This window comes from Lutra lutra, chromosome Y, assembly GCF_902655055.1.
Source record: "Lutra lutra chromosome Y, mLutLut1.2, whole genome shotgun sequence".
NCBI lineage: Eukaryota > Metazoa > Chordata > Mammalia > Carnivora > Mustelidae > Lutra > Lutra lutra.
In genome coordinates this window covers 173,408-185,467 of record NC_062297.1, presented here as the reverse complement: position 1 = coordinate 185,467, position 12,060 = coordinate 173,408, and the positions used below count along the sequence as shown (strand labels likewise).

General features: G+C 36.8%; 1 protein-coding gene across 4 annotated transcripts in view; it reads left to right on the top strand.

Moving 5' to 3' along the window:
* LOC125092595 (lysine-specific demethylase 6A-like) overlaps positions 1-12,060 on the top strand; it is a 172,952-nt gene that overhangs the window by 85,048 nt on the left and 75,844 nt on the right. For all 4 annotated transcript variants that reach the window (XM_047716962.1, XM_047716961.1, XM_047716963.1 and 1 more), the window contains exon 7: positions 11,570-11,624. In XM_047716962.1, the coding sequence (XP_047572918.1) occupies positions 11,570-11,624 (55 nt within the window). The remainder of the gene's footprint in view (positions 1-11,569; positions 11,625-12,060) is intronic.

Sequence of the window (12,060 nt, the reverse complement as noted above, 5' to 3'; positions counted from 1 at the left end):
TAGCCAGACAAGAAGGGAATGAGGAAGTAGAGAAAAACATGTATTGTTCAGAGGAAATTTGGTAGAGGAAAATCAGAAACTTTCCACAGCACCCTGCTGTCCACAGGGGTGGATAGCGGGTGGGTGGGGGGAGAATATTCAAGCTGGAACAGCACTCTGACATCAGAGCCCCATGTGGGGCTTCTGAGATCGTGACCTGAGCCAAAACCAAGAGTTGGACAGTTAACCAACTGAGCTACCTGGTATGCCAGGAACTTTCTACTGTTTAGGAGAGATATACAGCCCAATGTTTGAGGTTTACTTTATGGCTAGGACTTCAGTGTGAACATTTTGATAAAGATAACTCATTTTTAACAAGATGGAATTGGGAGGGTGACAAACCATAGGAGACTCTTAATCTCAGGAAACAAATGGAGTGTTCTGGGGTTGGGGGGATAGGAATAAGGTGGTTGGGTTATAGACATCGTGGAGGGTATGTGCTGTGGTGAGTGCTGTGAAATGTGTCAGACTGATCATTCACAGACCTGTACCCCTGGGGCAAATAATACAGTCTATATTAATAAAAATAATTTTGAAAAGATAACTCATTTTTATTTGGGAGTAATGCAGTAGTCCTATAAAAATGTCAAGCTTGAGAAAAACGTAACTAGATATTTTGTTTCAGAAAGACCACTCTTCGGAGGTGTAGTGAATTCATTTGAGGATTGGCATGGAACTACATTGAGAATTAGATCCTGGAAAAGAAGGCAGAATGTGTATAGTTTTTGTCACATTCCCTTTAGTGGCATAGTGTTGACCTTCTTTGTTGGTGGTATTTAACTGTTTTTTTATGTGAGAGTTTTTATATGACTTTAACGTCTTCCACAAGTATTTGGTTACCTATGGAGACTTTTATTCTCATGTGTATGTTTTTAAAGGGTGTAATTTCAGGACTTTTGTTTGTTTTCCAAACCAGGAAGACCAATATAACATATTCAAAACAAATATAACAGGTTGAAGAAAAAACAAATAAATCTCCTTATATATTAGTGAATTTAGCAAGCAGTTGGCAGTGTTAGAATCAGAATTATGGCAGGCATGACAAATAGATGTACTGTTACTGTATGTATTTTAGAAGTTTAGACTTTTAATATATTTAGTCAGTTTTTGAAGTTTTTGATTCAGATGATTTAGTTGTACCAGGTTTTTTTTTTTTTTCTTTGAAGATACTATTTTTATTTGAGTGGAAGAGAGAAAGAGAGCATAAACAAGGAGAGAGGTTGAGGGAGAGGGAGAAGCAGACACCCTGCTGAGCAGGGAGCCCAATGCAGAACTCAATCCCAGGACCCGAGATTATGACCTGAGCTGAAAGCATATGCTCAGTTGACTGAGTCTCCCAGGTACCCCATTTATACCATTTTTTTAATGGAGAAACAAGTTCCATGGTTCTTTGCTCTCATTCTTGGTAGCTGGTAGGATATTGAAATTTACTACTTTGATTAATGAATGGGAAGGCTGTGTGTATTTTAAACTAGAAGATCCGTCTTTCCTGGTAGGAAACAAAACAGAATGGATGATAGGCCACGTGTCCTTCTGGCGATGGAGCAAATCTAAGGCTTTCTCACCAACTCAAGTTTGGGTCATGTGTTGTGCATCGAGATTGCTGTTAAAGGAATATACACTGTGTACAATGGAAATAAGTGGGCTTGCTTTTTGAAGTTTCTTTTTCTGCATTTTTAAGTAAGCTATGCCCTTGGACTCAAATACTAGACCCTAAGATCAGGACTCACGTGTTCTACTGAGTCAGCCAGCCAGGCATTGCTTTCATTCATTTTCAGTGACTAATTATTATGTAAAATAGTCTCAAAAAACCAACCAGTTTTCCACGATTTCCTCACTTCAACACTTTAGTTATTAGTTCAAAAAATTGAGGGCGCCTGGGTGGCTCAGTTGGTTAAGCGACTGCCTTCAGCTCAGGTCATGATCCTGGAGTCCTGGGATCGAGTCCCGCATCAGGCTCCCTGCTTGGCAGGGAGTCTGCTTCTCCCTCTGACCCTCCCCCTTCTCATACTTTCTCTCTCTCTCAAATAAATAAATAAAATCTTAAAAAAAAAAAATTGAGACATGATATATAGCATTATATGTATAGTGTATGTACACAATTCAGATGTACAATGTGATTTGATATTTGTATATATTGCTAAATGATCACAAGAGTAAGTTTGGTTAACAAGTATCATCATACATAGGAAAAACATTTTTTTTCTTGTGATGAGAACTTTTTAAGTTTTTTTTTTTTTTTTTAAGATTTTATTTATTTATTTGACAGAGACACAGTGAGAGAGGGAATAGAAGCAGGGAGAGTGGGAGAGGGAGAAGCAGGCTTCCTGCTGAGCAGGGAGCCTGATGTGGGGCTCGATCTGAAAACCCTGGGATCATGACCTGATCCAAGGGCAGACGCTTCACTGACTGAGCCATCCAGGTGCCACTAAGTTCTATTTTTTTAAAGCAACCTTTAGATATACAGTACAGAATTTTTCACTACAGTTGCTGTGTTATATGTTACCTCTCAAGACTGACTGACTTATTTAAGACTTCACAGACTGGAAGTTGTATCTTTTGGCCCCCAGCACTCATTTTGCTCATTCCCCACCCTTTGCCACTGGCAGTCACCAGTTTGTTTTCTGTATCTTTGAGCTTTTTGAAAAATTATTTATTTTTATTAAATTTTAAAAATTGTTTAATTTCAATATAGTTAACATATAGAGTTATCTGTTAGTTTCAGTTGTATGGTGATTTAGTACTTCCATACAACACCTGGTGTCCATCACAGCTGCACTCCTTAATCCATATGACCTGTTTCAACCATCCAGCACCCATTCTCACACAGCAGTGGCAGGGGGGGCTCCTCCGCCCTAGTAACCATCACTTTGTTTTCTAGAGTTAAAAGTCTGTTTCTCAGTTTGGTCTTTCTTCCTTTTTCCTTTGATTGTTTCTCAAATTCTACGTATGAGTGAGATCATATGGTATTTGTCTCTCTCTGACTTACTTCACTTAGCATTATACTCTTAGGATCAGTCCATGTCATTGCAAATGGCAAGGTTCCATTCTTTTTAATAGCTGAGAAATATTCCCTTGTATCGTATACCACATCTTCATTTTCCATTTGTCTCTCGGTGCATACTTGGGCTGTTTTTTTGTTTGTTTGTTTTTGCTTTTTTAACTCGGCTGTTATTTAAAAAAAAAAAAAGGTACAATAAAAATAGAGGTGCATGTATCCCTTTTGGTTAATATTTTTTGTATTCTAACCCAGTAGTCTGATTGCTGGGTCATAGGATGAGCTCTGTTTTTTACTACTTGAGGACACTTTGTACTATTTTCCAGAGTGGCTGCAGCAGTTTGCATTCCTACCAATAGTGCAAGAGGGTTCCTTTTTGTTCATATCCTCTCCAACACCTGTAGTATATTGTGTTGCCTTTTAGTTTTCTTGATTGTTTCCTTTCCTGTTCAGAAAGCTTTTTTTTTGGAGAGAGAAAGAGACTGGGAGAGGGGCAAATGGAGAGGGAGACAGAAAATCTTAAGCAGGCTCTAAGCCCAGCTCAGCCCAGGACCCATGCAGGGCTCTGGATCATGACCCTGAGATCATGACTAGAGCCAAATTAAGAGTAAGATACTTAATAGAACCAGGTGCCCCCCAGAAGGTTTTGATTTTGATGAAGACCCAGTAGGTTATTTTGCTTTTATTTTATTTTCCTTCCCTCAGGAAACTTACCTAGAAAAATGTTGCTATGGCCAGTAGTCTAGGAGGTTACTGCCTGTGTTATCTTCTTGGATTTTTATGGTTTCATATCTCACATTTAGGATTTAATCCATTTCAAACTTGTTTTTGTGTATTCTCTAAGAAACTTGACTAGTTTCATTCTTTCCCATGTTACTGTCCAATTTTCCCAACATCATTTATTAAAGAAAATGTCTTTTTCTGATTGCTCTATTTGTTTTTAAAGTTGTATTTATTTATTTGACAGAGAGACACAGAGCACAAGCAGGGGGAGCAGCAGGGAGAGGAAGAGGGAGAAGCAGGCTCTCCACAAAGCAGGGAGCCAGATGTGGGGCTCAGTCCCAGGATCCCAGGATCATGACCTGAACGGAAAGCAGATGCGTAACCCTCTGATCCACCCAGGCGCCCTGCTTTCTGTTTTTTAAATTCGGGTTTTTTGAAATTTTATTTTCTCCATATACATGATAACATAGGATTTTCTTCTTACTTCACAAAACACAATACCCTCTAGGTCCATCCATGTTGTTAAATGGCAGGATTTCATTTTTAGTGATGGATTAATTTCCATTGTATATATGTATATGCTGATAAATACAGTATTTTTTTTTAAATACAGTATTTTCTTTATTCGTTCTGTTGGGTCCGTTATCAAAGGAACGGGACTGAGAAAAAGTTACGCAAAGCCTTATTCTATGCCAAGCATTAGACGTTAGACTGATGGGCCAGGGGAACAAGACTGAGACAAAGTGAGAGTTATGTAAAGCTTTATTCTATACCAAGCATTGGAAGTCAGACTGACCGGCCAGGGCCGCCTCCGAAGAGAGCGACGCCCCCGTGGTCTTACAGGCTAGTTTTATAGGGTACAATCGCAGACATCTACATATGTGGCTTTGGCTGATTGGATGTCTCCTACCTGTGTGTTTTAGTAACGGTTACCTGGAACTGGTACTAGTAACTGTTGAGGTGTTTATTAGACAACAAAATGGCCTAGTTTTAGGTGTGTGTTTTAGTAATAGTTACCTGGAACCAATATAAACAAAATGGCCTTGTTTTAGGTGTGTGTTTTAGCAACAGGTACCTGGAACTGATATCAATAACTGTTGAGGCATTTATTACCCAACAAATTGTCTACCTAGGCAACATGGAGTCACTATGGCTAAGTAGGCCCAGGCAGGCCCTAGGGGTTTAACATGTTTTAACGTGGAATCAACCCCAACAATTCATCTATCCTGATAGACACTTAAGGTGTTTCCCTCTCTTGGCTATATATAATGCTGCTAAGACCATGGAGGTGCATATATCTTTTTTGAGTTAGTGTTTTAGTTTTCTTTTGGGGCGGGGGGACCCAGAGGTAGGATTGCTGAATTGTATTGTAGTTGAATTTTTAATTTTTTGAGGAATTTCCATACTGTTCTCCACAAAGGCTGAACCAGTTTACAATACCACCAGCAGTGCATTCCTCTTTGCCAACACTTTTTTTTTGTTTTCTTGATTCTACCATTCTGACAGGTGTAATGTAATATCTCATTATAGTTTGGATTTGGATTTCCTTGATGATGACTAATGTTGAGTATTTTTTTAATCACTGGTAGGCCATGTTTAGTCTTTCTTGGAAAGTTGTCATTGCAGATATTCTGCCTATTTTTAATCAGATTTTTTCTTTTCTTTTCTTTTTTGCAATTCTGTTTAATGAGTTCTTTATATATTTTGGTGGTTAACCTATCTGATAAGTGATTTGTATATATTTTTTTCTCATTTGGTATATTGCCTTTTAATTTTGCTGGTTTCCTGTGCTGTGGTTTGATATAGTCCATTTTTTTTTTTTTTTTTTTTTTGGTCTCTGTTGCCTTTGTTTTTTGTGTAAAGGTTTTCAACGTTCTCAGTGTTTGAAAATGTTTAACATTTTATGTTGTCTTTGGTTTGGATTTCTGCTTCTGCAAGACAGGTTTCATTGTAAGATCTAGACTACTCAGATTAAATGCAGGGTGATTTAAACTATATACAACTCTTTGGTTTGGGGGATTTTACTGTAATAAGAGTACTGAAATACTATTATCTTAAATTCTTTTAGGGTCAGTTTGTTGTCTCATTTAGGAAAGGTCTTTTTCACACATTACATTGTAATATCCAGTTTCAAGATAAATAAGAATTAAGCATAGAGTGTGAGTGTCGTGCCATTCTTCCTGTGCAAAGGAAAGCATTTAGTAAATATGTTTTGCTTTTAGTAGTACATATATTTTAAAATAGTTTTGTCTTGGGGCGCCTGGGTGGCTCAGTGGTTAAAGCCTCTGCCTTCGGCTCAGGTCATGATCTCAGGGTCCTGGGATCGAGTGCCGCATTGGGCTCTCTGCTCAGCAGGGAGCCTGCCTCCTCCTGTCTCTCTCTGCCTGCCTCTCTGCCTACTTGTGATCTGTCAAATAAATAAAAAAAAATCTTAAAAAAGAAAAAATAGTTTTGTCTTGGGTGCCTGGGTGGCTCAGAAGGTTAAAGCCTCTGCCTTTGACTCAGGTCATGATCCTGGGGTCCGGGAATCGAGTCCCATGTCGGGCTCTCTGCTTGGTAGAGAGCCTGCAACCCTTCCTCTCTCTCTGCCTGCTTGTGATCTGTCCGTCAAATAAATAAATAAAAATCTTAAAAAAAAAGTTTCATCTTGCTGTGTTATCACATTAAGGAGACATATTTGGCTTGCAGAATGAGAAAATAGAAACACTATTCTAACTACTCAAATGTTGGAAAAAAAATTTTTTTTAAGATTTTATTTATTCATTTGACAGAGATCACAGTAGGCAGGGTGGGGGTGGGAAGCAGTCCCCGGCTGAGCAGAGAACCCGATTCAGGGCTTGATCCCAGGACCCTGGGATCATAACCCAAGCTGAAGGCAGAGGCTTTAACCCACTGAGCCACCCAGATGCCACAAATGTTGGAAGTTTCTTTAGTAAATTCACATATCAGTTTTGGTTTATTATTAACCTTATATTTTCAGATTATAGTAAATATACATGTAAGAAATAGTATAAAGAGTTTGTAAATCTCCTCAAAGTTTCATCCAGTGTTTATATGTTGCATGTCTGCAGTGTGCAATATATTGTGATCAGAATTGAATATTGCTAAAAATCGGGGTTTTTTGGAACTTCATACCCTCTGTGTCTCCATGGTTCTGTGCGTTATTTGTTCTTAATAATCCTTAATATTGGTATATTAATGACTAAAGTATTTACTGTTTAAAGGCCATATTCATGTTAATAATTTGTCCCATTTCAGGAAATAATAGGTATAATTCTTTTAAAGGTTTACTAGTTTTAGAGAGAGAGAGCACACACTGGGAAGTGCAGAGGAAGAGGGAGAGAGAAACTTTAGCAGCATCTTTGCTGAGCTTGCAGCCGGACATGGAGCTTTATCCCAGAATCCTGAGTTCATAACCTGAACTGAAACCAAGAGGCTGATGTTTAATCGACTGTATCACCCAGGGGTCCCCAGAATACATTTTAAAGCTTTAAAACGTATGAAATGTATTATATATGGGTTAGCCTAATTTTTTTCAGGTATTCTCTTGAATTATTAAAGTATTATTATTTTTATTATACTGTATCATACATAATACTAATTATTTTATTTTATTATTTTTAAAAGATTTTATTTATTTATTTGAGAGAGTGAGAGAGAGCATGAGAAGGGAGAAAGTCAGAGGGAGAAGCAGACTCCCCGTGGAGCTGGGAGCCCAGTGTGGGAGACACTTGATCCTGGGATTCTTGGATTATGACCTGAGCTGATGGCAGACAGGCAATGAACTGAGCCACCCATGCGCCCCAATACTAATTATTTTAGACATTGAAATGTGTGCATCATTTAGGTGTACAATTCAGTGACATTAAGTATATTCATAAGGTTCTGTAACTGTCACCACTGTTCATTTCCCATGTTTTCCAGCATAGTACAAAAATTCTGTAGCCATTAAATTGTGGGTTCTCATTCCTTTGTCTCCCAGGTCCCGGTACCTCTGTAATATTATCTGTCTCACTGAACATAAGTGGAATCACACAATACTTGTGCTTTTGTGTCTGGCTTATTTCACTAAACATAATTTTTTTAGGGTTTATATGTATTCTTATACCAGTGTTCCATTTCTTTTTTTTGGCTCAGTAGTACACATTGCGCATATATAACAGTCTTTTTATTCATTCACATATTGATGGACATTTTGTTTTTTCCACTTTGGTGGTTGTGGACAATGCTCCCTTCACCGGGAGTCTGCTTCTCCCTCTGCTCTTCTTCCCACCTGTTTTCTCAATCTCTCTCTCTCTCAGTTAAATAAAAATATTTATTTATTTATTTATTTATTTATTTATTATTTTTAAAGAATTTATTTATTTATTTGACAGACAGAGATCACAAGCAGGCAAAGAAGCAGGCAGAGAGAGAGGAGGAAGCAGGCTCCCTGCTGAGCAGAGAGCCTGATGCGGGACTTGATCCCAGGACTCTGAGACCATGACCCAAGCTGAAGGTAGAGGCTTAACCCACTGAGCCACCCAGGCGCCCCCTTAAATAAAAATATTAAAAGAAAAAATAAGGAAAAAGTAAGGATTTTTACAGTGCCTGTATAATGTACATTCACACCAGCTTACAAAGGTTTCAGAATCTTCACATCATTGCCAGCACTTCATTTTCTTTCCTTTTATTTAAAAAAAAATTATCAATCTTCCTTTTTTTAAAATGAATTGATAATACATTGCGATTTTATTTTGCATTTCTGAAATGACTAATTTTAAGTGCTTTCTGATGTGTATTGACCATTTGCTTTGTCTTTGGAGAAATATTTACTCAAATTGTTTGCTCATTTTTAAATTGGGTTCTTTGTTCTCCTGTTGAATTATAGGAGGTTTTTTTGTTTTTGTTTTGTTTATTTATTTATTTATTTTTAAATTTATTTATTTTTTTAAAGATTTCATTTATTTATTTGACAGAGAGAGATCACAAGCAGGCAGAGAGGCAGGCAGAGAGAGAGGAGGAAGCAGGCTCCCTGCTGAGCAGAGAGCCCGATGTGGGACTCGATCCCAGGACCCTGAGATCATGACCTGAGCCGAAGGCAGTGGCTTAACCCACTGAGCCACCCAGGCGCCCCTTGTTTTGTTTTTTTAAAGATTGTATTTATTTATATGGCAGACAGAGATCACAAGCAGGCAGAGAGGCAGGCAGAGCCCGATGCAGGGCTTGATCCCAGGACATTGGGATCGTGACCTGGACTGAAGGCAGAGGCTTTAACCTTCACTGAGCCACCCAGGTGCCCCATTTTATAGGATTTTTTTAATATACTCTGGATATTAATGTCTTATCAGATCTATGATTTGCAAATAGATTCTCTCAGTCTATGGGTTTTCTTCACACTCTATGGGTAATCTTTTTTTAATCTGCAGAATATTTTAATTTTTTGTTGTTGTTGTGTATGCCTTTAAGTGTCATAGCTGAGAAGTTACTGCCTGAATTAGAGTTTCTAAAGATTTTCCTTCATATCTTCTAGCAGTTTTATAGTTTGTTATATTAACATATTTGATCCATTTTGTGTTAATTTTTGTGTATGGTGTAAGATAGGGTTCAGCTTAATTCTTTTCCATGTAGATGGCCAGTTTTCCAAGTACTGTTTGTTAGAAAGGTTGGTCTGCATATCTTGCACAAGCCTAACAGGCTTGTGTTGCCACTCTTAAGTGTTTCTGCCTTGGATGCTATTTGCAACTATATTTTGATTACAGTATCAGAAACCTTTTTTTTTTTTTGGTCATTATCTGAGGCTGTTTGAAGAAGCATAGTTACATATTCCAGTGAATTCCACATTAATTCTGCATGTAAGAGTAGTTTTTAAAACTTGGAGAAGATAGTGTTTGAACTACTTGTACAACTTGGTATTTCAGACTTGAAATAATCAGTATGTTTCACAATTTTTTTTTAATATACACATTGTATGTATGAATAGCATTTTTTAGTTGATATTTTAATAATTTGTCCTGTGGTAATGATATTATAATTCATTATTTTAGTATTAAAAAATAAATGAGAACTTTAAAATGTAATGTACTTTGTGGGACTACTTTGTAGAATGATCAACAGGCCTTATTTTTCATTTAACTTTAAAAATTCAAGTGCTTGGGGCACCTGGGTGCCTCAGTCATTGAGTGTTGTCTTTTGCTCAGGTCATGATCCCAGCCAGGGTCCTGGGATTGAGCCCACGTCTCCCTCCCTGCTCACCGGGAAGCCTGTTTCTCCCTCTCCTACTCCCCTGCTTGTGTTCCCTCTCTTGCTGTCTCTCTGTCTCTGTCAAATAAACAAATAAGATCTTTAAAAAAAAAAATCAAGTGCTTATTGTTTTCTGTTGAGCAGTTTATGTTAGTGATGTTTATGGTGGCAAGTAATAGATGTTACAACCTAGTGTTTTTAGTAACAATTAGTTTTTTCATGTATTAACGTTATCTGTGTTTTTAATATCTACAAATATATAAATGAATGACTTGTATATAATTAGTATATTATGTATTATTAGATATCCTATAATGTAAATTATATATTATTAATTAATATTAGCAAATATTCTGTTTTATCATATAATATAAATTACATATTGTTATGCATTAACTGATTAGCACATGATTGGTAATATTAGTATTTTATGTAATATGTTTATTCAGGATATACTAGATATAAATTTGTCTAGACAGTTACAAATCTTTTTTTTTTTTAAAGATATTTTATTTATTTATCTGACAGAGAGAGATCACAAGCAGACAGAGAGGCAGGCAGAGAGAGAGAGAGAGAGAGAGGGAAGCAGGCTCCCCGCTGAGCAGAGAGCCCGATGCGGGACTCGATCCCAGGACCCTGAGATCATGACCCGAGCCGAAGGCAGCGGCTTAACCCACTGAGCCACCCAGGCGCCCTAGACAGTTACAAATCTACATTGTGCGTTATTCTTATTTGATAGAATAAGTAGTAGTGCGCTATATTGTTAGTATTACATTTAATGAATGATTCTTCATATTTTACACACAATATATAGTTTTTAAAAGGATAGTATAATCAGCCCACAGATGAAATTGAACATGGTTTGTTTTAAAATTTTACTTATTTGAGAGAGAATGAGGCAGGAGGTGGGGTAGGGGAGAGGGAGAAGCAGACTCCCTGCTGAGCAGGAGGCCTGACATGTGACTTTATCCCAGGAACCCAGGATGATATTTAACTGACTGAGCCATCCTGGTGCCCCGAACATGGGTCATTTGATACAGATGTGGGATTACAGCTTTAAACTGTCTTGAAATACAGTGATATGGAAGAATCAGTGAAAGCAAATATATTTTATTCTTTAAGATAATTCTCATAGAATTTTCTTGTTTCTGAATTTGAAGTTTCATTTTGAAATAATTTTTAAAAAAATCATTTATGTTCTTAAAGATACCGTTGGACTTTTCCATTTTTATATAATAAATTATAAAGCATGAGTCATTAAATATTTCTGTAACTTAATTTTTTGCTTGAATACTGAAATAGGTTTGTGTTTTCCATCTAATAGAAGTACTACACACAGGATAAATAAAGTTTTTTATCCCTCGCATTTTTCATTTTTAGCTGTCTGATGGGAATAAATAACTTGGTAACACTTTTCTTTCCATAATAGATTTTGAATGACATTAATTTTATTTGGTTCACTATTATGTTTTAGTTGTGTAACATCTTTTCATTATTATATGTTAGATCTTACAGAGCCTAACATAGAAAAGTTGATTTTACGAGCTCTGAGCTTAATGTGTTAATATTTTTGCTTTTCTCTCACAGCATTTTCAGTTAGCTTTGATTGACTGTAATCCCTGTACTTTGTCCAGTGTTGAAAGTAAGTATTTCTAAGTATAATAAGTCTTTTGTCTCTTTGGGAAATCATGACCATAAATACCTTTTCAAATCTACTGTATTTTTGTTTCTGTCTTTGAGTTGTTGAGAATAAGAGTGGAGCACAAGCCTGAGTCAAAGACTTTACATGATTGATTTGGGAAGGTGGGGGTTGTTAAAGATAATCAACACAATTACTTCCTTAAGAATAGAAATGTCTAGTTTCTAATTGAGTGGTATCACTAGTAGTGGTTGTTCAACTATCTACTTTAGTGGAAAAATGATTTCTTTTCCTTCTGTTAATATTGTTGAGGATTTGAATATTTCTCAGAGCATGACTTGAAATTCTTATGCTTGTAAAATTGGGAAGATCATAAGAATTCAAAGTGAAGTTAAAAACTGAATGGAAAATTTATTTCATTTTGTTAGTAAATCATAAA